The 25,657-nt window shown below is 39.3% G+C and overlaps 1 protein-coding gene across 6 annotated transcripts in view; it reads right to left on the bottom strand.

Annotated features, from left to right (window-relative positions):
• Positions 1-25,657, bottom strand: part of FRMD3 (FERM domain containing 3) — a 267,152-nt gene that overhangs the window by 5,488 nt on the left and 236,007 nt on the right. The window contains exon 1 of one of the 6 annotated variants that reach the window (XM_036904327.2): positions 17,503-17,784. The exons of the other annotated variants lie outside the window; for them this stretch is intronic. Coding sequence (XP_036760222.1) covers positions 17,503-17,629 — 127 coding nt within the window. The 5' untranslated portion in view covers positions 17,630-17,784. Of the gene's footprint in view, positions 1-17,502; positions 17,785-25,657 lie in introns of those variants that run through there. 6 annotated transcript variants of the gene reach the window in all.

Genomic DNA, 25,657 nt, shown 5'->3' with positions numbered 1-25,657 from the left:
TTACAGCAAAATTATAGAATTTGCTATTGAATGATAATCACTTTATTATTTTTATGTACTGGTTTCTACATTCTAGGCACAATTTTTTGGTTTCTAGTTTTATGTAATTGCAGTAATACTGTATGCACAAACTTCCATCTTTCTCCTCTCATTTAACATTTTAACTGTTGAATTCTTGTTGGTATTTATAATGGCTGCCAAATTCTCTAGGCAGTTAATAAAATATTAGTTGCCTGTTGGAAAATATTTAATTTTTTTTTTTTACAATTGCAAAGCAAATCTATGAGACACCTTTACATATAAAGCCTTTTTCCCCTCAGTTCATTTGCTATATGTAGATGTCTGAAGAAAAATTGCTTGGTTAAAGAATATGAACATTATTTCTTAAAGTTTATTTGGGAAGAAGTTTCTCAGCCCTTCATGTTACAGATAGAAATCTATAGTTACCTACTTATAGGCCTAAGGCCAGCTCTCCTAATTTTGATCTTGGTTTCTCAGAAGTGTTCCATAGGATGTAATATAATACCAGATTGGTAACCAGATGTATTAGGAAACTATAAACCAGCTTTTAATGAATATATTTCAGGATTTCTCTCTCCAAGATGTGCAGGAAGTGAGGTCACCAAGGTGACACAACATAGGCTATTCCTGACTTTGCTGCCTCTCATAAGAACAACTAGCAACTATCCATGGACAAGACACCACTTCAAGAACCCCAAAACACAGGAATGGGGCTGATGCACCTCCCTACACCTTAGACACCAAGACAGACTGCCTTGGAAGGGTAAGAGAAGCAGCTCTATGCTGACCGTTGCCCCTCCCCCAGGCTGATACCCCCGCACCATGTTGAGAGCACGCCACTGAGCCTACAGTTCCTCCAGTTGGAAGGGAGAGTCAGGGGTGACATCAGCTCCCACCGAGCACTGTGGGTCCCCTCATGGGGGCCCTTACAAGGATTGCAGGGGAATCTTCAAGTCTCAACCACTGGGAATCTGACTGTGATACAGAAAATAGGAGGAGCTTCCAAGAGCCAGTGCTCAACAGACCAAACTTCTGATGGCAGAGCCCAAGCAGGTGTCCAAACCAGCAGCTTTGTTTATTTGTGGAGCCAGAACAGTGGCTCATTCTAACTAGAGAACTCCATGAGATGCAGATGTGCTTGATTCAGGTACTTGGATGAGTTTTGCTGGCCCTAGAGCCTGTTTGCCCATGCCTAGGCAGAAGAACTGAGCCATAGCCCCACCTGTTGTGGAGCTTGGCTACTGGCCCCTCCCATCTGGAAAGCCTGTTTGGGAAAATTCAAGAGTTGGCTGAACTGGGACCTCCAGTCCCACTCAGGCAGGAGGGCTGAGTTATAGCTACAGCCACTGCAAGAAGTGGGCGCCTGCCCAATCTGACAGAAAAGGCTGGCAAGAACACCTGCAAGCTGCATTACTTAGCAGTGTTCCAGCTGAGAGCTAGGAGGACAGAGCTGACTGCCCCCAGAGCAAACTGAATGGCCCTGTTCAGACAGAGAAATTGGGGCATGGGGTCAGCTTGAGTGAAGATCACAAATGAAGAGCCAGAGTAGGAGGCTGTGTCTGGGTAGGGAAATTAATTCATGGTCCTACTTATTGGTGAATACAGGCTTCAGCCTGTCCAACCAGAGCACAGAGGAAGCTGCATAGTCCATCCAGAAGCCCTGCTTACAGAGGCATTTGAACAGAGAGCAAAACTGGTACCCTCACCTCACCAGGATATCCAGTGCACATTCTTGCATGATTCAGGTACCCAAACAATGAGCCATGCAGGCCCTAGGTGTTGGGCCTGCCCCACTAGGGCAGGGACACTGAGTACAGTACCCAGTCCTGACTATCTAGTAAGACTGACCAGAGAATCCAGGCAACTATGGAGCCCATCCTATAGCCTCAGTTGGGCTAGGGACCAAGCCAGCAGCATATTCCCCCAACCAAGGACTTCAGAGCTCCAACAGTTGCCTCACCCAAAAATAGACCCTAACAAACAGTAGTCCCCACCAGCCTGAGGACATTAGCAGGAGACATCCAGAAACCAAAACTGAGCCGACTGGTGAAGAACTTCTCTACCAAACTAAACCTGCAAAATCTGGAAGAGGAGGCCACTTACCCAGATGTGAAGATACCAATGTAAGGAATTAAAGATCATGAAAAATCAGGTGAATATGACACCATCAAATTAATGAAGCATCAATAACTGACTTAAAGAAATGGATATCTCTGACCTGTCAAAGACAGAATAGTCCTGTGAAAGAAGGTTAGTGAACTACAAGAACACACAGATGACCAAATTAGAAAAATAATGAATGAACAAAATGAGAAGTTCAACAAAGAATAGAAACCATCAAAAAACAAATCCTAGAGCTAAAAAATATAGTAATTGAAGGATTCAATACAAAGATTCAAATGCAGACTCAACCTTGCAGAAGAAAGAATCAGTGACCTGCAGATAGGGCATTTGAAATTATCTAGTCAGAGGAGAAACAAAACAGGATTTGCATTTTGAGGATTCTGAAGGAAAAGAGAAAGGGACAAAGTATATTAAAAACAATAATGGATTCCCAAACCTGGCAAAAGAAACAGATACCCAGACCCAAGAGACCCACAGGACTCCAAATAGGTTGAACCTGAATACGGCAATGCTAAGACATCTTATAATGAAATTGTCAATGTCAATGCAAAGAAAAAAATTTAAAAGCAGCAAAAGGAGAGAGAAGTTATATACAAGAGAACCCCTCATGTGACAAAAGGCAGATTTCTCAGTGGAAACATTTCAGGCCAGGAGAAAATGGTATAATGCACTCAAATTATTGAAAGAAAACTGTCAACCAAGAATATATATCCAGAAAAAGTCCTTGAGAAATGGAGGGATAAAAACTTTCCTGAACATTCATCACCACTAGATGTGTGCTACAGGAAATGCTAAAGGAGTTCTTCCAGTGAAAATAATAAAAAGACACTAATCAACATCATAAAAAGATTAGAAGCAATGTAAAACTCACTGATGATGGTAAAAATATAGTCACAGATTCTGTAATCCATTTACAATTCTAGTTAAAAGGTAAACAAATGTAGTAAAAATAACCATAACTAAAATGTTACACATTATGAAAAATATGTAAATTGTTAAAATCAACAACCTAAAATGTGAGGGATAGGAGAAGTAAAATTGTAAAGCTTAGGAATTCTACTGAATTAAAATTATATCCTATTTTAAACTTATTAGATATTTTAAGTAAGCCTCATGGTAGACACAAGGGAAAAATCTGTAGTAAGTACACAAAGGAATAGGATAAAGAAGTCAGATCACACTGTGATACTGTAAGACAATAAAAAACTAAAAAAGGCATCAGGGTAAGGAAAAATGGATCTATAAAACAATCAGAAAACAATGAACTAAAGGGCAATAATACTTGGCAATTATATATCAATAATTACTTTAAATGTAAACAGATTAAATTCTCCAATAAAAAGACACAGAATGGCTGAATGGATTCAAAAACAAGATCCAATGATATGCTGCCTATGAGTCTCACATTAGCCTTAAAGACTTATTTTTCCATCCCTTTACTCTCAGTTTATGTATATTTTAAGAAAACAGTAACCAAAGAAAGAAAACAAAAAATGGATAGCTGTACTTCAGTCAGAAAAAATATATTTTTAAAATGGTAAACAAAGTCATAATGTAAAGGGGCCAATAGATCAAGAAGACAGAAAAACTGTAAATATGTGCAAAACATTGAAGCACCTAAATACATAAAGTAAAAACTAATAGGAGAAATGAACAGCAATACAGTAATATCTGGGGACTTAAATACCCCATTCTAAACAATGGACAGATCACCCATAGTATCAGTAAGGAAACAGAAGATTTGAACACTATAGAACAAATGGACCCAACAGACATACACAGAACATTCTAACAGCAGAATACACATACTTCTCAAGTGTACATGGATCATTTTCTAGGGTAGATCATAAGTTAGGCCACAAAATAAATTTTAGAAAATTCAAGAAGGTTGAAATCATACTGAGTATCTTCTCTGACAACATGGGTATGAAACTAGAAATCAATAATAGAAAAACTGGAAAATTCATGAATACTTAGAAATATAAACAACACTCTCCTGAGCAACCAGTTGATCAAAGAAGAAATTAGAGGGGATATTTAAAAGTTTGACACATCATACCAAAACTTACTGGATGCAACAAAAGCAGTTCTAAGAGGAAAGTTCAATAGCAATAAACACCTACATTAAGAAGAAAGATTCTGAACATACAACCTAATTCTACATCTTATGGAACTAGAAAAAGAACAAACTGAGCCCAAAGTTAGGAGTATGAAGGAAACAATAAAGATTTGAGCGGAAATGAATGAAACAGAAAACAGGAAAACAATAAAAAAGATTAACCAAACTAAGAATTGGTTCTTAAAAACACAAACAAAATTGACAAACTTTAGATGTAAACACCAACAAATTGGACAACCTAGAAGAAATGGAAAAAGTCTTAAAAACTTGCAAACTACAAAGACTGAACCAAGAAGCAAAAGAAAGTCTGAATAGACCAATTTCTAGTAAGGAGATTGAATAAAAAATCTCCTGGTGAAGAAAAGTCTAGGATCAGATGTCTTCATAGGTGAATTACCAACATTTAAAGAATAATCCTCCTCAAAATTTCAAAAAAAAACATCAAAGAGGAGAGAACACTCCCAAATTCATTTTGTGATATCAGCATTACGCTGATACCAAGGCCAGAAAATGATTCAAGACAAGAATAGTATAGACTAATATTCCTGAGAATGTAGATGCAAAAATTTTCAAAGTGCTAGCAAATCAAACTGAGCAACACATTCACCATGATCAAGTGGGATTTATACCTTGGATGCAAGGATGGTTCAACATTTGCAAATCAACCAGTGTGATACATCACATTAACAGAATGAAAGAAAAAATCATGATCATGTCAACTGATGCAAGAAAAGCATTTAACAAAATTCAATATATGTTCATATTGAACAAGTAAAGAAGGAACATACCTCAAAATAATAAAGGTCATATATGATAAGCCCACAGCTAACATAATACTCAATGGTGAGAGGTTGAAAGCTTTTCCTCTAAGATCAGGAACAAGACAAGAATGCCCACTCTTACTACTCCTATTCAACATAGTACTGGAAGCCCTTGCTTGAGCAATCAGGAAAGAAAAAGAAATAAAAGGCATTAGAATTAGAAGAGGTAAAATTGTCTGCACAGATATGATTTTATATGTAGAAAATCCTAAGACTCCACGTAAAACTGGTTAGATCTAATCAATGAATTCAGTAAAGTTGCAGAATACAAAATTAACATACAATGATCTGTACCACTTATAAACAATAAAATATCTAAAAGAGAAATAAAATGATCCCATTTACAATAGCATCAAAACAATATTATACTTAGGAATAAACCTAAACAAAGAGGTGAACAATTTCTACTTCTGAAAACTACAAGACACTGACAAAAGAAATTGAAGACACAAATAAGTAGAAAGGTATCCCATGTTCATGGATCAGAAGAATATTTTCGCTAAAATGTCAATACTACCTAGCATGGAGAAAACAAGTAGTGACTCTATAGCATCTTACTACGCTAATGGACAGTGACTGCAATGGGGGATGTGAGGGGGGACTTGATAATATGGGTGAATGTTGTAACCACAATGTTGCTTATGTGAAACCTTTCTAAGATTGTATATCAATGATACCTTAATTTTAAAAATGTCAATACTACCAAAAGCCATCTGTGGACTCAATGCAATCCCTATCAAAATTCCAATAGGACTTTTTACACAAGTGAAAAAACAAGCCTAAAATTTATATGGAACCACAAACGACCCCAAATAGTCAAAGCAATCCTGAGAAAAGACAAGTGGTAGATACCTCACTTTTTTATTTCAAGCAATACTATAAACTGCTATAATCAAAACAATATGATACTGGCATAAAAACAGAAATAGATCAGTGGAACAGAATCAAGACCAGAAATAAAGCTAAACAAATATGGTCAACTAGTATTTGTAAAAGAAGCCAAGAATACTCAACAGAGAGACTGTCTTTACTAGATGGTGCTAGAAAAATTGGATATTCACATGTAAAAGAATGAAACTAAACTTTGATCTTACACCACTCATAAAAATTAACTTGAAATGTATTAAAGACTAAGACCTGAAACCATGAGTTTCCTAGAAGAAAATAGGGAAAAAGCTCTTTGACATGGGTTATTTTGACACCTAAAGCACAAGCAACAAAATAAAAAACAAGTGGAACTACATCCTAACTAAAAGCTTCTGCACAGCAAATGAAACACCAACAAAGTGAAAAGACAACATCCAAAATGGTAAAAGTGTTTGCAAACCATGTAACTGATAAGGGGTTAATATCTAAAATATATAAAGAACTCATGCAATTCAATAGCAATAACAACAAATAATAATAATCCAATTAAAAGATGGGCAAAAGACCTGAAGAGACATTTTTCCAAAGAGATATGAATGGCCAACAGGTATGTGAAGCAGTGCTCAACATCAATAGTCATAAGGGAAATGCAAATCAAAACCATAATGAGATATCACCTTATGGCTGTTAGAAGGGCAATCATCAAAAGGACAAGAGATAATAAATGCTGGCAAGGATGTGAAGAAAAGGAAACCCTTGTGTACTGTTGATGGGACTGTAAACTAATACACAATGGATGGAAGATCCTCAAAAAAATTAAAAATAAAACTACCACATGATGCAGCAATTCCACTTCTAGGAATACATCCAAAGGAAACAAAACACTAACATAACAAGAAGATATCTGCATCCCCATGCTCACAGCAGCATTATTTACAGTAGCCAAGACAACTGGTGTGTACACACACACACACACATTCCTATGAATAGGAATATTATTCATAAGGAAACCCTGCCATTAGCAACAACATGGCTGGATCTTGAGGGCAGCATGCTAACTGAAATAAGTCAGAGAAAGACAAATGCTACGTGATCTCACTTAATGTAGAATCTAATTTAAAAAAGAAATCAAATTTGTGGTTACCAGAGGCAGGGGGTGGGGAGAGGGGTGGGGGGAGGGAGAATTGGAGGAAGGAGATTAAAAGGTACAAACTCCAGTGCCAGGTATATAATGTACAACATGATGACTGTATTTAACATTGCTATATGATGTATATGAAAGTTTTTAAGAGAGTAAATCCTGAAAGGTCTCATCCCAAGGAAAAACTTTCTTCTTTTTTTCTTTTTATTGTATCTGTATGAGATGGTGGATTCAACTAAACTTACTGTGGTGATCATTTCACAATATATGTAAGTCAAACCATTATGTTGTGTGCTTCAAACTTACACAGTGATATATGTCAATTAAATCTCAGAAAAACTTGGGTGGCGGGGAGAAGTGCAGGAGTGAATTATTGGTTTTATCTCTTAAAAATCAACAGCTATTTCCTGATATCCCTGGTGTGATAGCACCAAGCAGCCTAGATGAAAGATGCCTGTACAAAGGGCCCACAAGCACATGAAAAGATGCTTGACTTCACCAGCGCTTAGGAAAATGCAAGCCAAAACCTCAGGAAGATAGCACTTTACACCCACTCAGGTGGTGATAATTTTTTTTAACCTGAAAATAACAAGTATTAGTGAGGATGAGAAGAAACTAGAACCCCTGTATATTGCTGATGGAAATTTTAAATGCTTCAGCTGCTGTGGAGAAAGGTTTGGCATTTTCTCAAGAAGTCTAACATCCAGTTAACATATGATCCAACCATGCCACTTCCAAGTGTATAAACCAAAGGACTGAAAACAGGTACTCAAATACTTGTACACAAATGCTCATAGCAGCACTACTTACTCCAATAGTCAAAAGGTGAAACAACTCTAATGTCCATCAGTGGATGAACAGATAAAATGTGGTATTTCCATTCAATATATTATTCAGCTATAAAAGGCAGTGACGTACGGATCTATACTACAACATGGAAGAATCTCAAAAACATGCTTTATGAGAAACGACAGATACAAAAGGTCACAGAACGTATCATTCCATTTATATGAGGTACCCAGAATAGGTCAGTCCACAGAGACAGCACACTGGTACAGTCACCAGGGGCTGAAGGAAGAGAGGCCTAGGGAGTGACTTCTTCTTGGTACAGGTTTTCTTTTGGCATGAAGAAAATGTTTGGGAACTAAATAGAGGTGTTAGTTGCAAAACATTGTGAATGTACGAAATGCTATTGAATTGTTCACTTTAAAATGGTGGATTTTATGTTATATGAACTTCACTTCAGTAAAATTTAAAAATTACTGCAGGCCATAATTTTTCTCCTACATATAGCATTCTATGAAACCTGAAGGGAGAAGACAGCCACAGTGTAGGGAAAGATGACAGAGTTAGGACTTTAGGGATGCTACATCTTTACACATCTGGTATTACATGTCCCCAGAGTGAGGGGTCACTATACTCTCCTCTTCGGGCAAAGTATTTCCTCTTTCGTGGAAATGTATCTCCACAAGAAAAAGTTACCTCCACTTTAGCAAAAGTAAGGTATCTGAGTGGTTTTACTGCCCTAGGAAGACCAGACCCATCTCCTTGGGCTATTTTCTTTGCCCTGGTCACACACATCTTCCATGCTCTTTGGTCATAATGAATGCCCCTGAAAGCTTTGAAGTTCAAATTTAAAAAACATCTGTATGGTCTGCACAAAATGCACCTGTGTGTCTCTTCAGGCATACAGGCTGCTAATCTGTAAATGCTGCTGTGATTAAAACCAGTCAGCTAGCTTCCTGATGCCTCCAAGCCACCCAGTGTTCCAGTACTTTGATCTCAGTAACAGAAGTATTCATGTATTTTTCTGGAAAGAAGGAAGAAGGCAAGGAAATAAATGCTTTCTTCCCTTTCATCATTTTTCTAACCACTAGTGGCAGATATGCTGGAGTTTCATATTGCTTTTCCCTTATCTCTGTGCTCAAACTGTGAGGCCACTGGTATAGAGTGGAAAGGAGGCCAAAGGTTGGACAAACTTGGGTTTAAACCCCATCTTGGCTACTTACATGATGAGACTTCAGTTGTCCGGTAACTCTGGAGCTCACTTTGCTAACTACACATAGGAGTAACACCTAACTCCTAAGGCTGAGTGAGGGTTAAATGAAATTATGGATGCATAAGTGCTGTCTATAGCAAAAACCGTATAGAAACCTGATCTTACTATCTTACTAGAGTTCACTAAGATAATTCAATCTATTATCAAGCAAGATTTACACTTGACCTATTAAGCATTGTCATTTCATCAGCACAGAGATTAGGTTTCTAACAAGTCCACCAGAATAGAGTCCAAAGAGAACTATATTATAGTTGGTTGTCCATCTTTTCTTTAAATGCTAGATATTTAAAATTTTCTACATATTTTTACTGGTGATTTTTAGGAAGATGTCCAAAGAGACCCAAAGCACTAAATTAGTAAGATTATCTACACTGCTTCATTAAATTTATTTCCTCTAAACATGCCTCCTGAATATATTCACAAAGCTCAAGGGCTGAAAATTTTTTTAAGAAGTGAAATGACAGTGATTTAGGCAAAGGAAATAGCTTTCAAATTTATATAATTAATATGGCCCAATTAAAATTACAAATAGCTGCAAAGTTGACACATAGAAAACAATAAATGGCAATCAGTAGTAACAATAATGTAACTATGTATAGTAATATAATTATGTTTTTATACCATTATTGGCATTATCCAAGTTGAAGAAAAACATGAAGCGAAACAGCAAGAATCAAAGGACACTAGTGGAAAAGACGAGCCATTGCCCACTGCCCACCCCAGGTGACACCATTCACATGATCCAAATGTGATGGACTCCCGCTAAAGATACACCATGCCCCACCAAACAACCTACTTGGCAGGCTGCCAACAGATGCTTACTGAAAATGTTCTCCATCTTATTGCTGAAGGCAAACTATAGAGTCCTTTTTTAGTACACAGCAAAACTAGAGGCAGGTCAAAGTGGAAAAATCATTGCTCACATTCAGAAATCAGCCCCTCTCTTAACTCTGAGCACATCTGTGACAGAATCCAAATACTACAACTGTGATTACCAGCAGCATGTGTGGGTACAAAACAGCTAAAGAGCCTGGCTAATTGCCCTTATCTAGTTTGTCTGTGTGCGACCATCTTTATGAATGAAGCAATGCAAAGTCGAATGTCACAAGAAAAATGTCTTGAATGAAGATAATACCTCTATCACATGAGTTTGTGAAATGGCTCAAAAGTGGAGAGAAGCAGAAGATGTGAGCAAGTACTTTAAAGACAATACAGAGGTAACAATATAAATCTACCCTAACCTTGTCAGCAGAATCTGGAGTGTGGATTCCTTAGGGAAACTCTAAACCCAGTGGGCAATGCTTTTCCTATCCGGAATCTGCCATTCTTGTGGCTGTCATTGGCTGAAATGGAACTGGCTCCTTGCCAGAGGTCCCCTCCAGCCCTGCTCCTCGTTCCACCCGTCATGGCCAGTAGCAGCCCCACGCCCACCCCTCTGAACATCAGGCCTTTCTCCATGCTGGAGGCTTTGGTGAATAGCACCATTGGGAACCAGCATCCTGGTTTCCTCTGAGGCACCCCAAGTCACATGGTCACTTGTGCTCATACCCAAATACGGAATGCCCCTGAAGTCTGCAGAGCAGGGACACAAAGATGGTACCATGATCTGGCAGGGAGGAGGGTATTTTAGAAAATGACAGAGGCTTTTTTGGAGGTCACAATAACTGGGGGAGCCAGTGTCTCTTAGTGGGTGGAGCCTGGGGTACCAGACATCCTCAAATGGGGAGGATGGTCCCATAAAATGAAGAGTCATTTTGCTTCCCACATTCTGCATAATTTTCAGATGTCCTATCAAACATTATCCATGTAGGGAAAAAACCTATCTAGAATGATCTGAATCTAGAACCTACCTGTGTTACATTTAAACTTAAAGCAGTTGGGTATTTTAACATATTTTGAATTTTTCAGGCATACAACCACTTGAACTGAAGGAATTTTTTTGCCAAGGGTTGCTTACCTGTTTAAAATGTCACATCACTGCCATACAGCATGCCTCAGGGGTCCAAGATGCCTACACAGCATCCCTCGTTTCTGCATCTGTTGAGTGGTGCCCTTGCCACTCATATCCCCCCATCACATAGGTACCAGCATCCCATTCCTTCATTCTGCCTCCTGGTAAGTCATGCTTAATTAAGGAAAGCCTTTGGAAAGCCTTACTAATTTAGTATAAATTACTTTCTTCTAATTTTTCTGACATTGCAGTTAGAGCATTAATTTGACTTGCAAAGTGATGTGTAACTAGACTGTGTTTTCTCTTTCATCTCAGGATGGTACAACATTACAAGATTTTTGTCATTAAATGGGGACACTGGATCTGAGAGGGTTAACCACTGCTTGAGCACACAAAATTGTCAGATCCCTAAGGAAGTCACATATTTGGTGCCTATTGACTAGAACCAGCTTCTTGAGGTAGGCTAATTTCTGATTGATCTACTTAACGTCGATCAGTGTAATAGGGGTTTGTACCTAAGCCTGTCTCTGAGGCTTGTCCCAATCACCACGTTGCCTGAAGAGAAAGGGATTTAAGAGGCCCAGAGGAGGAAGGGTCTTCTGTGTTATTAGCCCCAGTTCATTTGCTGAAACCACAGTGTTATTATCTGTATGGTGACTGTTTAGCCCCATCTGCCCAGGTCCAGTCCCATTGCATGTCCTATTGGCATTATTAAAGTTTCTCTTTCACTCTTGAAAGGTTTGCCTAGGAGATTTTATGGTCACCTGATTATATGTCAGGTTTCCTGTAATTATGTCAAAGCCAGGATAGGAGCTCCTCTCCCCACAAAAAAAGAAAAAAATCACTTGCTATTGTGAAGACTAACAGTTTGGATTAGAAATAAAATAAACTCTAAAATGTACTATATTCTGCATGTGCTATCAGTCCCTAAGATATTTTCTATCCACATAACCAGCATGCAGCCTTCTAAAATGTGTTAAGACAGTGTGTCATTAGCCTCCTATGTGACTCCTTTATCTTCCCTTTGTTGGGGATAAAAGTTTAATCCTTCAGATAAAGCTCATAGTCCCACAGGTTTAAAGAAAAGATCCTGAGGGTGACATTTATTTTCTCAGATGAGGGTTTTCACTTTCATGCATGGACATAGCAAAATATCTCATATTAGAAACGTACCTGATGCCTCTAAATATCCTTGGGTGACTGCCAAGTCATTCTATTTAAAACCCATGAAGAGTCATTCCTGTGACTCAGGAAAAGTATAGACAAGTGGAAACTTACACACACACACACACATACACACACACACACACACACACACACAGAGCAAATCTTCATGTTTTTCCCCAACCATGTACCGAAATTCACTTCTAAGAGTAGCTGAATAATTGGGCATCCTTAGTCTTACCATCATTTTGGACAACCTGAATATCTAGAATCTAAGAAGATGATCAGTCAATACTTGTCCTCACCCCACAGTGGTCAGCGGCCCCTTCTAGCCCACAGAATGGCCCTCACCAAGATCTCCAGTTCTTTTCCACACCTTATTTGTAGTGGCTTCAACTCTGTTTTTGCTACTCTGTGCCCTCTCCCTTAGAGTCTCAGCCATATCATGGCTCCAATATGCTATGCAGCCTTGCTCAACACAGCCCTGCAGGTTACTAGCGTCCTTTAAGATGTGCCAGTTGTTCCATGAAAAGAGTTTTCTATGATCAGACTAGTTTGGGAAACTGTGTGCACTCTCAGCCTTTTGGACAAGGCCAGCAAGTTTTGAGTACAGGCTCTCACCACAAAGTTATGGTTCTCATCACAGACAAGTGATAACAAGTGTGGGGGAGGATATGGAGAAGGGACCCCTCATGCAGTATTGGTGGGAATGTAAATTGGTGCAGCCACTATAGAAAACAGTGTGGAGACTCAATAATATTAAAAATAGAACTACCATATGATCCAGGAATCCCCACTTCTGAGTATATATCCAAAGGAAATGAAAACAGGGTATCAAAGAGCTATCTGCAAGCCCACATTCATGACAGCATTAATCACAATAGCCATCAATGGTGGTTATACACAACCTGAGTGTCCATCAATGGATGAATGGATAAAGATGTGGGAGATATACACAGATGGATACACACACACAATGAAATATTAATTCAGCCTCGAGAAAAAAGGAAATCCTGCCATTTGTGGCAAGGGTGGGCCTTGAGGGCATCATGCAAGTGAAATAAGCCGAAAAAGAAAGACAAATACTGCATGGGATCACTTACATATGAAATCTTTCAAAAAAAAACAAGCAAGTAGAAAAGTGCTTGTTGTTGGGGGCTGGGGAAGATAGGGAGAGGTTGGTAAAAGGGTAAAAACTGCTGAAAGATGAATAAGACCTGAGGATCTAATGTAAGACATGTCATTATAGTAGATAACATTATTATATAATTGAAATTTGCTAAGAGAATAGAACTGAAATGCTCTCACACACACACACAAAGATAACCATGTGGGGTGATGGGTATATTAACTAACTAGTTGGGGGTATCCTTCCACAATGTATACAGTAAGTGGTGGAGGGGAAGGCCGGCACAGAGAGTGTCTGGTTTTGGACATACTGAGGTGGACGTGCCTGCACACAGTTGCATGGTGAGCCTGGAGCCCACTGGAAGGTTTTGAGTTGAGGTGGGTGAGAGATTCAATAATATATGTTTTCAAACTAAGTTGTGTTCTAAGTTCTCTGGTCAAGTAATTTTGGGAGATATTGAGTTAAAGCAACACTGGTTTCTTCTCTTCAGGGCCTGTCAGGCATTTTAATGTTAATAGTAATGTCACTGAATGTCACCCAGTCTCCAGCAATCTGAGGGGTGACCAAGACGTCTTACTCACTGCTCACATCTAACCTGCCACCACCTTCACTTCCAGAGCTGTCCCTGCCTCTCCATTTTTCCATTCTTACCACTTCTCAACTGTAGGAGAGCAGTGGCCCCTTCACTGGTTTCCTTGACCTTAGCCTGGTTCCTTCAGAATTACACCAGAACAATCATTCTAAAATGCGTACTTAATCATATGAATCCCCTTAAAAGGTTTTTCATGCCCTTCAGTAGAAATTAAACTCTCCAGCTTAGTACAAAAAACACTCCTCCACCCCACACATTTCCACCGCTCCCATGTATTTAGAGGTGCCCAAATGTGCCATGCTACGCCATGCCTGTGTGCCTTTGCACAGACTGGTGTGTCTTCCTGGAATGCCCTTCCCCACATAGACGGCTCCTACTCATTCTTTAAGGCCCCATGTGTCACTGGGAAGATTCTACTGTCCCCCATTCCCAGTCTGATACAGATGCTTCTTATCTTGCTATTGTCCATGGTTTATTCCTTATCCATTTCTCTCCCAAATGGTTAGTCTAAGCCAATCATAGTCATTCCAGTCTCTTGATGGTGTCTTGTTTGGAAATGGGCATGTGAGCCAATCCTGAAAATGGAAATTGAAGGGAAGGGTAGCCAGCAGGGAGCGGACTTGATGTCTGAGAAAGGCTCCTTGCTTCAAAGAACATCATCCTGGAAAGATACAGACTCTCTCCATCTATCTGAAAGAATACCAGGAATTCCGGCAGCCTTCCTATGATGCTGACAGCAGATGGTGAGAGGGGAGTCCTCGCCAAGTGAGATGAGCAGTGCAGAGAGATGGAATGAACCTGGGTTCTCAATCCTGGAATCCTCTCTGATTCTGGGCTTGTTGTCTTGGATAATAAATCACCTCATTTAAACCAGTGTTTGTTAAGAGCTCTCTTTTACTTGTTGCTAATGGCCTCCTCACTGAAGCAGCTGTCATACCATCTCAGGGATCTCTCTGTCATCACAATCAGTCATCCCACCAAAGTCCGAACGTGACTAAAACTCTTTACTACACTACAGTGTTATTCTGGCCCTCAATACAGACAGAAAATCAGAAGTGTAAATACTAGAAAGGAAGGCACAAAATTCAGTTTCCAGGTGATACTATTATCTATAAGAAAGGCAAAAGATTCTAATAAGAAGCTAGGGGAACTAACAGAATTCAGTAAGGGGTTCAAATGTAAGAGCAACATAGGCAAGCAGGTGGCTTACTGCACATAAACGAAGACAATATAAAAATACGATAATGGTAAATCCCATTCAAAATAGCTAAATACACAAATCAGAGTAGCTATATGATATCCAGGAATAGGCATATGGAATAAGAAATATGCAACATTTGCATGAGGACAACATTACAACAGAAGAAAATCTGGGAAAATGAAAAAATCTAACAATGTTCCTAAATCACAGAAAATATTTTGAAGATCCAGATCTCCTCCAATTAAACTAAAATTCACTGCAATGCCAATACAAATCTTAGAGCATTTTCAAAGATGACACATGGAGAAAGTGTACATTCATAATCAAATTTTGGATTAAAAAAGATCGATGAGGGGGCACCTGGCCTGATATCAAAATTACTACACAGTAATGGCATAGGAATTCTAAAATGTACACTTAAAAACATATGATAAATAACTTTGAGAAAAACTGCTAACCAATTCATGATACACATGCATAAAACATTCCAAAGAGGTTATTAACAAGTTAAAAAAATAAAACAGCTATAATGAAGTCACTATTTTTATAGGTCAAAAGCAGTTGAATATCAGCAATTTCACAGAGTTCAAGCTAATGCATTAATTAGGAAGAAGATAACACAGGAAACACTTTTATGATCTTGAATGAAGAAAAAACGACATTTAAAGCAACTTAGACCAGAGTAAAATTAAGTAGTCTGTGCATGTGGAAGTTACCTGTGCATATGAACAGTGCCTGTACCACAAGGGTAACATTAAAACAAGTTGAAGGCCAACAAAATAGGAGAGAAGGTTAATATTTGTAAAGGCAAAGGATTATATACAGATTATGAAAGAATGCCTACGATCTAAAAAGGACAGGACAAAAAAAACAGAAATGTGCAAAGTAAACAAGCAGTCCCCAGGAGAAATGCAAATATACAATTAGCATTTGAAAAATGTTCATCCTCATTAAAAAGGGACAAGCAAATTAAGCCAAAATCTCATTTTCTTTCCAACCTTTTTGCCAAAGAAATTGGTCAGGAAGAGTTAGTTACTATGTGAAGGGGTAGACATTCTCATACTTACCTAATTGTTAGTGTTAGTCTTTCAGAGGACAATTTGTCCACTTCCATCAAAATTTAAAATGTATATATCCTTCAACTCAACAATTACACTTGTAAGAATCTATCATAGAGCAATGCCTGTGTATGAGCATTCATTGCAGCACTGTTACAGCCAGTTAATAGGAAATTTCCATTTCCAACAGTAATTTGTTGATTAAATAATGGTATCTCTACACTGCCTATTATTCAGCCATTTTCTAAAATAATATAGATGAATATATATCTATATGGAAAGTCCTTCAATTCATGACAAATGAAAAAAATGAATTGTGAAATAATAGAGAACAACCCCATTCATGAAAAAAAAAACAACCCTATACTCCACATGTGCATAGATTGGCTATTAGAATTATTAAGGTCAAAGAAAACAGTCTGTGTAATTGTACTCTTGAAAGTCTTTTACAACAAGAACACATCATCTTTTATCTCTGTAGTTATATAAATATGATTAATTTCATCTCAATTCATTTAGAAGTCATTTCCACACGTGTGCATGAGATATGGCCAATTCCGGACATTTCCCAGGAGTTCTTTTAATCAACTGGTGAAAACCAATAGACATACAGAATAGAAGCTTCTTCCCTGCTGTTAGCTCTGAGCTTTTAAATTCCTATTTCAAGTCCTATTTCCCCACAAGGACCACAAAATAACACACACAATATGATATTTCCAATGAAAAGGAAATTGGCGGACTAATCAGTAGATTCCAGTTGTTTAACTGACACTGTATTTCAGTAAAGCTCTCCTTGAAGATAAAGGAGAGTTTTGCCACATCCAGGCAAGTACACTTGAAGATTTTATGCTTTAAACAGTGATGGGAGTGGGGAGCACATTTTGATTCAATCTGCCTTCTCCATAACCTGTCATTCTTGAGCAATCCAGATTGGACACAACACCGCTGCCGCCTCCTGACCCGGTGCTGACACAAGTGTAATTGGTTAACCTTTATGACTTCATACCATTTTCACTTAATGAGAGAGTCAGGACCCCCATTACCGGCCCTTCCATTTCCCCTTCATGCTTGCTTGCCCACTGCTTCCTGTCTGTCTCTTCTCCCTCCCTCCCTCCTTCCCATCCTTATCACAGACCTCTGACATGAGGTTCACCCTTGGCTTCTCTCCCAGCTGCCGGCAGCCAGCAGGAAGCTGGAAGCCCGTGCCCTCCTGCAAGAGCAGAATGACAGTTCAGACCGAGCGCCGGGCACGTACCCGTGTTTCTAGCTGTGACCTTGGAGCCGTGGCTCAGCAAACGGACAAACACATTGCTGTTGCAGTGGTTCACCATGTGCAAGCGGAGGCCCCTCCGAGTCTGGATCTTGACCAAGCATTTTGCCATACTTGTTCTTCCAACCCCTCTGTCTCCTCTGCCTGTCACGGCCTGGGGTAGCTACCACCAGCCATAGTGGCTCTGACCTTTCACTAACTGTCCATTCTGTTTTAAAGGACCGAGGCAGGGCCCGCTGAATGAATCAGATGTCAGGTCCCTAATGCGGCCAACAGAAATAACTCAGAAGGGATCAGCATGGGGCCAGAGGAGGGGGGGATGCTATTTTTAAACTCTCCACTCACTCCCCTAACAAACAATGATATATTATGCATCATCCCTCTCCAGCCTTTTCTAAACCATCCAGATCTTCCAGAGGACTGGCCCAAATGCCTTACAGTGTCCTTAGAATCAAATATCCCCAGGAGATAAAACAACTGGGCAACTCCACAAAGGGGAAACCACCGCCTGGATTTCTTTTAAATATCTATTGAGCCTTTATCAGGATCAAGAGCAGTGCTGTCCAATAAAATACAATCTAAGCCACATTCAAAAAAGGAAAAAGCAACTGAAAAATAATATTAAAATTTTAATAATGTGCTGCCTTTGAAGCCAAGATATCCAAAATAGTATTATTCCACTATGTAACAATATGAAAATTAATAAAATAGTTCAGATTGTTTTTTGGTGCTGAGTCTTTGAAATTGGTATGCATTTGCACACGTACAGCACATCTCCATTTGGACCAGCCACATCTCTTGTGCTCAGTAGCCACTTAGGCTGCCATGTTGGACAGCACAGCCCCAGACATAGCAAGGAGCTCCTCACGGTATTGTCTCCATCCTCTGGACACTAACATGTTCTTAGTTTACGGAGAAGGAAGCAATCCTTGAGAGACAATAACCAACCTGAGGAAATTCACAAAGAGGCCAAGCCACGATTTCAACGGAGGCATCCATTTAACAGAAGTTGATGAGAAAAAAAAGTGCCCCGGAACGAGAGCTGTCATGCTCCCACCTCTAATTAAATGCATTTTAAAACACAGGATCCAAATGTTACATTCTAACTCAGCACTTTGAAAAGTCCTGCATTGTACATGAGAGGCATAAAATATGCTCTCACCACAGAGTAAATGCTCAGAGAGCAAACTGTTTTCAGTTTTTTAGGACATGAAAAAATCTTAACAAGTAACTGTGCTCCACCTACTATCTTTCAGTCTCATTTCTTTGCTGGTACATTTTTTTCACTTTCATTTTCAGAAAAAAACAAATTTTTCTTCACACAATTAATCATGCCTGCATAAATTTTTCTACTTTAGCTACTGTAGCCAAAAGATAATTTTCTAATAAAAAATAATCTTTTTTCTCTTTCCTGATGAAACCAAGCAATACATTCAGGACAGTCAGCTGAAGGTCTGTACTGTTATATTCACGGTGGTTATATAAATTGATTCAGCATTTCTGGAACAAAGTCTAGCAAAATAATATATATTGGGCTTTATAGGTGTGATATTCTTTGACCCAGGAATTCTACTTTTAGGAATTTATCCTGAGAAAATAATGAGAAATGTCAAAATTTTTAGACAAGGATCTAAAAATCAGAGTATTATTTATTATAGTTAAAAAAAAAAGTCAATCAAAATTTCCAGTGGGAAAATGATTAAGTACCTATGATGGAATATGGTGCACCCACTAAAATTTATGTTTAGGAGTTTATAATGTGGGTAAAAGTTTGCAATAGGTAAGTTCAAAAATCAATTTAAATAGTATAATCTCAACTATATGCATATAATAAAATGTATTATATGTATACAAATATGTAAATAACATAAAAACATACGTTACAGACCAGACTATAAATCTTCAAAGAAGAGAAGCGTGGCAGCCAGGCATGCACTGGGAGCTAAAGTCACGTCCAGAGCCCTCACAGGGGCCTCCCCATCCTCCTCCCCTCCCACAGATGATCAGTTTCTAATTGTTTCTAATTATTTCTTGAGGTAGGGTAGTGGCAGTTCCTAGTCACAGGGAGCAGGCAATTTCCAAGCCTGAAACTTGAAAATACCCCTTAAATTTCACAAAATCCTCAACCCTTTGCAGTTCCCCTTGCGATATAATTCTGGGCAGAATCCCCATTTAGAAAACAGATAAACTACACAGAGGTGGGGCCCCAGCACATGCCTTCTTCTCACTAGCCACCAACACTGGTTCTTGAAGGACCCCTGAAAATCTTAAGGATGCCCAAGAACACATCAAATCCCTGTTCTGGATGAATCAGTACTTTGCAGTAACAGATGAAGGATTTCAAAGATGAATGTCACTCATTTGCATGGCAGTAGGCCAGAAAATTTCTCCTTGTCTGTTTGGAGGGAATATAGATAAATCTGCTTCCTTATTATTATGCTACACCACCATATGACCTGATAGCACGTTCTACACAGCTGACCTTCTAAAATAAACCCACCCAAAATCAGAAAACAAGTTAAAAAGCCTGAAACAAATCCACCAGCATCATTTATTTCCAGTGTTTTCCACCAAGAGAGCTACTCTCCATTCATTCTCATGCTTAAGATCTCACCATAGTTGAATGTTGAAACAATAATATTGCTGATAGGAAACCTTCATAAGATTGTATATCAGTAATACCTTAATGAAAAAAAAAACATGGTCACTGATACGTAAAAAAAATATTTGAAAGCTGTGCTTTGATTTAGATACTTTTTCCAAAATTATTAGCTTAGGTGCTAAAAGATATAAAACAAAATAAAGCCTTAAAAATGAAAAAAAAAATTCACCATAGTTTAAAATGTCTTTTTGTTCTTTTTGTTAACTAATCATCATATTTGACAGTGTTTTTGATTTTTCCCTCTCCTGGCCTTATTCTCACTCTCTGCTACCTTTCAGAGAGCCTGCGTGGCTTCTTTCATTATCTTTCTTTGGGGCACTTCTGCTTTTATTAGAGAGAGAGAACCTAGCAGGGCCAGATTCCCCGTTGTCCCTCCCAGCCATTCCGTCTGCCTTGGCCCACACTAGAGGGAGGCATGAGTACACTTCAAGAGAAAGCAGCAAAGGCGGTCAGGGACATGGGGCCAACCCCAGCATTCTGTGAGGTACCTACCGCACAGGGAGGATAGTTCTATTCAGGGCACTATGTGCAAAAGAACAATAGCAACAGCAGGTTTGGATGCCCCTGAATACCCTTCCTGCTTCGCTTCATCCATTCGTTTGAAGTATCAGGGGTGCACGTCTGGGCAGTGACAAGAAGCTAAAGACCAGACTGCGGAGGATGTGTGAAGAGAGGAATCGATTTTCCAAAATGAGATGCCAGAAACCCTGATAATCTAGCGGAAACCAAAGCGGAGAGAGAAAGTTCAATGATAAGAGCTGTTCACGGGCCCGAGTTCCTTGTCCACCTGCGACAAACTTCTTGACACAGATTTGGGGCAAGGCAACAAGCTTGCCTCCACTTAGTGGGTGACTGGGAGCTTTGGACACCTCGGAGCCCTGGTGCAGTCACAGCCTGGACGGTACCCCTCAGGGCTGTCATGACCACAGGCTCAGGTATACCGATGGCCTGCTGTAGTGCCGGCTCCTTGTCAGCGAGCCAGAACTCGCCAGGCAGTTGTAGGTTTAAAGTATCGGCTCTGGATTCTAATCCTGCCTGCATTGTTTATTATCTCTGGGCCTCAGTTTAAATGCCTGTAAAAGGAGCACAGCAAAGGCATTACCTACCCAGGATGGTTGTGAGGATGAATGAAGTTTATTCCCATGTGACATGCTCAGATCAGTGCCTGGCACAGGAATTACTCAAGCAGTGTTAGCAATTTTTTCCAAGGCGTACCAATTCCTTTCTCTCCATTAACTCAAGGTTAAGTCAGTGAGGATTTTGAATTTGTCGGATTCTCTTTCTTCTGTCAACCCTCTGTATCTAGCATTTCTAGTTATTTCTCCCAAGTGTAGGTAAGCAGTATTGTGATTGTTAAGAGTTTTTCTGGCCAGCCCTGAAATGCTGGGAAACTTATGGAAGCATGTTGAAATGCAGTTTTCTGTAACAGTAATGATCTTGGCACTTATATAACAGGGCAGCTGATACACAGTAGGCACTTAATAAATGCTAGCTATTCTTTATCATCGTTAATATCATGTACATTATTAGTTTTGATAACAGATTTCACAAGTGTAGTGGAATTCAGCCATCATTTAAGTAGTTGCAGAGATACACTGAAATTTTAGCTAACTGCTAACTCCCTTAGATAATAAAAAAGTACATACATTATTTTTTGTAATAAATTCAGTCTTTAAATATCCATTATTAAGAGTCCTTGGGGCTATCACATACCTTAAAAGACTTCCATTTTATTAATACAGTAATAAAATACAATGATTATATAAAAATCTTAATGTTTGTGATATGATGGGTATATTCTTGGGTGAATGGTATGGGAAAATGGAGGCCCCAACACCACTTAAGTGACAGGGCTTGTAAGTCCAGCCAAGTAGTCAATCATCTGTACAATTCAATTTCCTCATTCATAAAGGCAATATCTGTCCTTTCCAATTCAAAGAAAGAGTCATGAGTCTCAAATTACAGTAATTTACATGAAAAAACTCTGAAAGTGGGTAGGATGCTTTGACATATTCCATAGTCTTCCTCTTGTTAATCCTCTTATCAGATGAGCAGTTTCCTGCCTGTAAAATGAGAACGTTGCTCGGTGGGTCCAGTAGGCATCACAGCGTAGAGGTGAGACAAAGGCCGGTGAAAACCATCTGGAGAATTACAGCTGCAGACAGAATTCAGACAGTGCAGCTGGGCTCCCGTTCACGCCACTCTGGAAAGAGAATGCTCCTCTTGGGACTGCATGTCTGCAGAGCATTCTAGCATGAGGGCTCGTCACCTGTTTCCCTGACTGTCCCATACACATGGCATCTTAAAATAGGCATCATGTGGGGAGGTGGGAGGGTAGGGGTGGGGCAGAGTCTGAAAGGGCCTCTCTGCCTGCTTTGGCTGCCAGTGATGGTCCCTACACAGGCAGAGAAACCAAGCCAGAGAGCTACATGGAAGAACATGTACAGATATGCTCTCTGCTCTCACTTCCTGACTCTCTGTCTCCTGTCCTGGTCTCTTTCTCTCCCAAACTTTCAGTGTCAGTATCTTTGAAAATGAATCTGGTGATTATTATTATTATTATTAAAGTATACCTGCACAACATAGGGAAGTTGAGAACTTCCAAAAGTTAGGAAATGGCTGAAGAAGATCCCATTAGTCCCTCAAAATATGACAGCCCAGAGAAAACTGCTGTTGACATTTGCTCTGTGCCCTGTCAGAACTGCAGGAACTTGAAGTTCAAATGGGTACAGAAAATTTAAAACATCTTCAAGTTGGTGGGGCCTAGAGAAGCCAATAATCATGACATTTTGACTTTGAAGCCTAAAAACCAATGTGTTACTCTAGATATCATTCTGTAAGTGTGATGACTATTGATCTCATATTCTTATGGCTGAGTCATTTTCTAGTGCATATATACCACATCTTCTTTATCCAGTCATCTATTAGTGAACATCTAGGTTGCTTCCCTATCTTGGCTATTGTAAGTAATGCTGCAATAAACATATGAATGCCTATCTCTCTTTGAAAATTGGTAGTGTTTTCTTTGGATAAATACCCAGAAATGGAATGCTGGATCATATGGTTTTTCTATTTTTCATTTTTTGAGGAACTTCCATACTGTTTTCCATAGTGTCTCCACCAATTTACATTCCCACCAACTGTGTAAGAAGGTTCCCTTTTCTCCACATCCTCACCGACACTTGTTATTTTGTCTGTTTGATAATAACCAAACTGATAGGTGTGAGGTGATATCTCATTGTAGTTTTGATGTGCATTTCCCTAATGATAGTGATGTTGAACCTCTTTTCATGCATCTGTTGGCCACGTGTATGTCTTCTTTGGAAAAATGTCTATTCAAGTCCTCTGCCTGTTATTTAACCAGGTTTTTTTTTTTATTAAGTTGCATAAGTTCTTTATATATTTTGGATATTAACCCCTTACTGGATAGATGATTTGCAATTATCCTCCCATTCAGTTGGTTGCCTTTTCATTTTATTGATGTTTCTTTCACTGTGCAAAAGCTTTTTAGTTTGATGTAATCCCATGTATTTATTTAAGCTTTTGTTGCTCTTGCCTGAGGAGATCGGTCCGAAAGAAGTATTCCTAAGACAGATGTCAGAGCACTTACTGCCTCTGTTTTTCTTACAGGATTTTTCTAAGGGCTGACCTTCTGAGGGCTACTGACCAAGATCTGAGCAAGCCTCGGTCTGCCCATACTCTCACCTCCCTCCTTCTCTGACAGAGTGCCCACAAAGGGCTGCTTTAAAAGATGCTCCGTGAGGACAGACAAACCGGAGTCCTGGTGAGCCAGTTCATGACTGGATGGACAGTCATTCACTCATCTGATAAATACACTCAAGCACCTTCACTATGCTAAGCACTGCCCAGACACTTGGAATATAGCTGAATGCAGGCTGGATTATGGTCTCAGCCACATCCGAGATCGGCTTGTGAGTAAACCAACAATAAACACGATAACATGAGTGCCATGAAGAGAGAAAAAGGGTGTTATGATCAGCGACTTGGCAGGGGTGGGTTTGGGAGGGAGCCCTCAGATGAAGCTGTTGGGGAAAGCCCACCATAGTGTTATAATTTACTAATCTGAAGAGGAGACAGAAGGATCCAGTTATGCAAAGGTACCTTATCATGTACCAAATGTTTATATGTAGTATGGAAGTCTGTTTGGGGGTTTTCTTTCTGGCACCCCAGTCAGTCTTCATTATTTTAGCTTCACAGTAGTAATAGGTCCACTTATTGAGCACTTGATATGCACCAGGCATTGTTCTCAGCTCTTCCTGTGCTTCCTCTCAGGAGTGCTGATCTTAGTGCCTTTATCTTTCTCATACTAAAAAAAAATAATTTATCTCATATTGCTATGTATCAGTTAATACTCATGACAGCCCTATTAACTAGAGTTATGTTTAAATTTTACAGATAAGGGAACAGAGGCTTAAAGATTAAGATCTACTTCCTGTGAAAATACAGGAATGCCCTTACCAGGAACTTCATTCCCTCCCTGAGAACAAGCACCACTGAAGCCTCCTCCCCTCTCACCCTATCTCATCAGTCATGCCCCCTGCCAAGTACACCTCCTGATTCTCCTTCCTCACCCATTCCTGTCCCCAGCCACCTCCCCATGCTCCTATGCAGCTAACCTATCTCCCTCTTACATGCATCTCAGAGCATCTAGGTACCAGAGCGAGTTTTTAAAAACACAGATCTGTTCACTCACTTCTTAAAACTGTCAGATAGCTCCCTTGAAACATACCCAGTAGGGATTTTCTTGGAACTTTGAGCTCGTAAATTTAGAAAAGCCTAGTGATGACTTCTTACAGCATAGAATCCTAACAAATAGAGATTTCATGTGCTTATTGGAGAACCTAAGAGTAAAGAATGATACACATTTGCTTAAATAAACTTCTCAATTAGGTCCCAGAGTATAATGCTAGAAACCTCTAGAGCTTCAGGAGAAAAATAACAATGTAACTTCTGAAGTGAATGTGCTTTAATGCTTTATCATCTACAGTTTTTCTTTCTTTTTAGTTTTCTGCTAATCCAGATTCTATCAATCAAATCAAAGAAGGAGAAAACCCACAGTGGGGTGCAGGGCAGGACAAGCCTAACCCTATCAAAGCCTTAGAAATAGCATGAGATGCTCTAACTACAAAGAAACGGGAATCCCAGTCTCTATTCACAAATGCCTTCTGCTGACCTTGCAAGCACCGTCTGGAGAGTAAGAATCATGAGGCTTGCTGACAGCTCTGAGAACATCCTCACAGTTTCCCGTATTTTCCTGACTTTCCGTTTTATCTACAAACAAGAGCATATCACTCTAAGCATCAGCTTTAGGTAAGAAGTAAAGTTTAAAAACATGTTTGTGATTCAAGATAAATGTTTCATTGAATCACTGCCTCTACATCTTCTGAAGATAGATTTTAGCACCCCTACCCTGCCCTCCAAAATACTGACTATAGGATTTCTGCACAAAATGTTTAA

This window comes from Manis pentadactyla, chromosome 3 (genome assembly GCF_030020395.1).
Source record: "Manis pentadactyla isolate mManPen7 chromosome 3, mManPen7.hap1, whole genome shotgun sequence".
Lineage (NCBI taxonomy): Eukaryota > Metazoa > Chordata > Mammalia > Pholidota > Manidae > Manis > Manis pentadactyla.
This window is presented reverse-complemented; position numbering and strand designations above follow the sequence as displayed.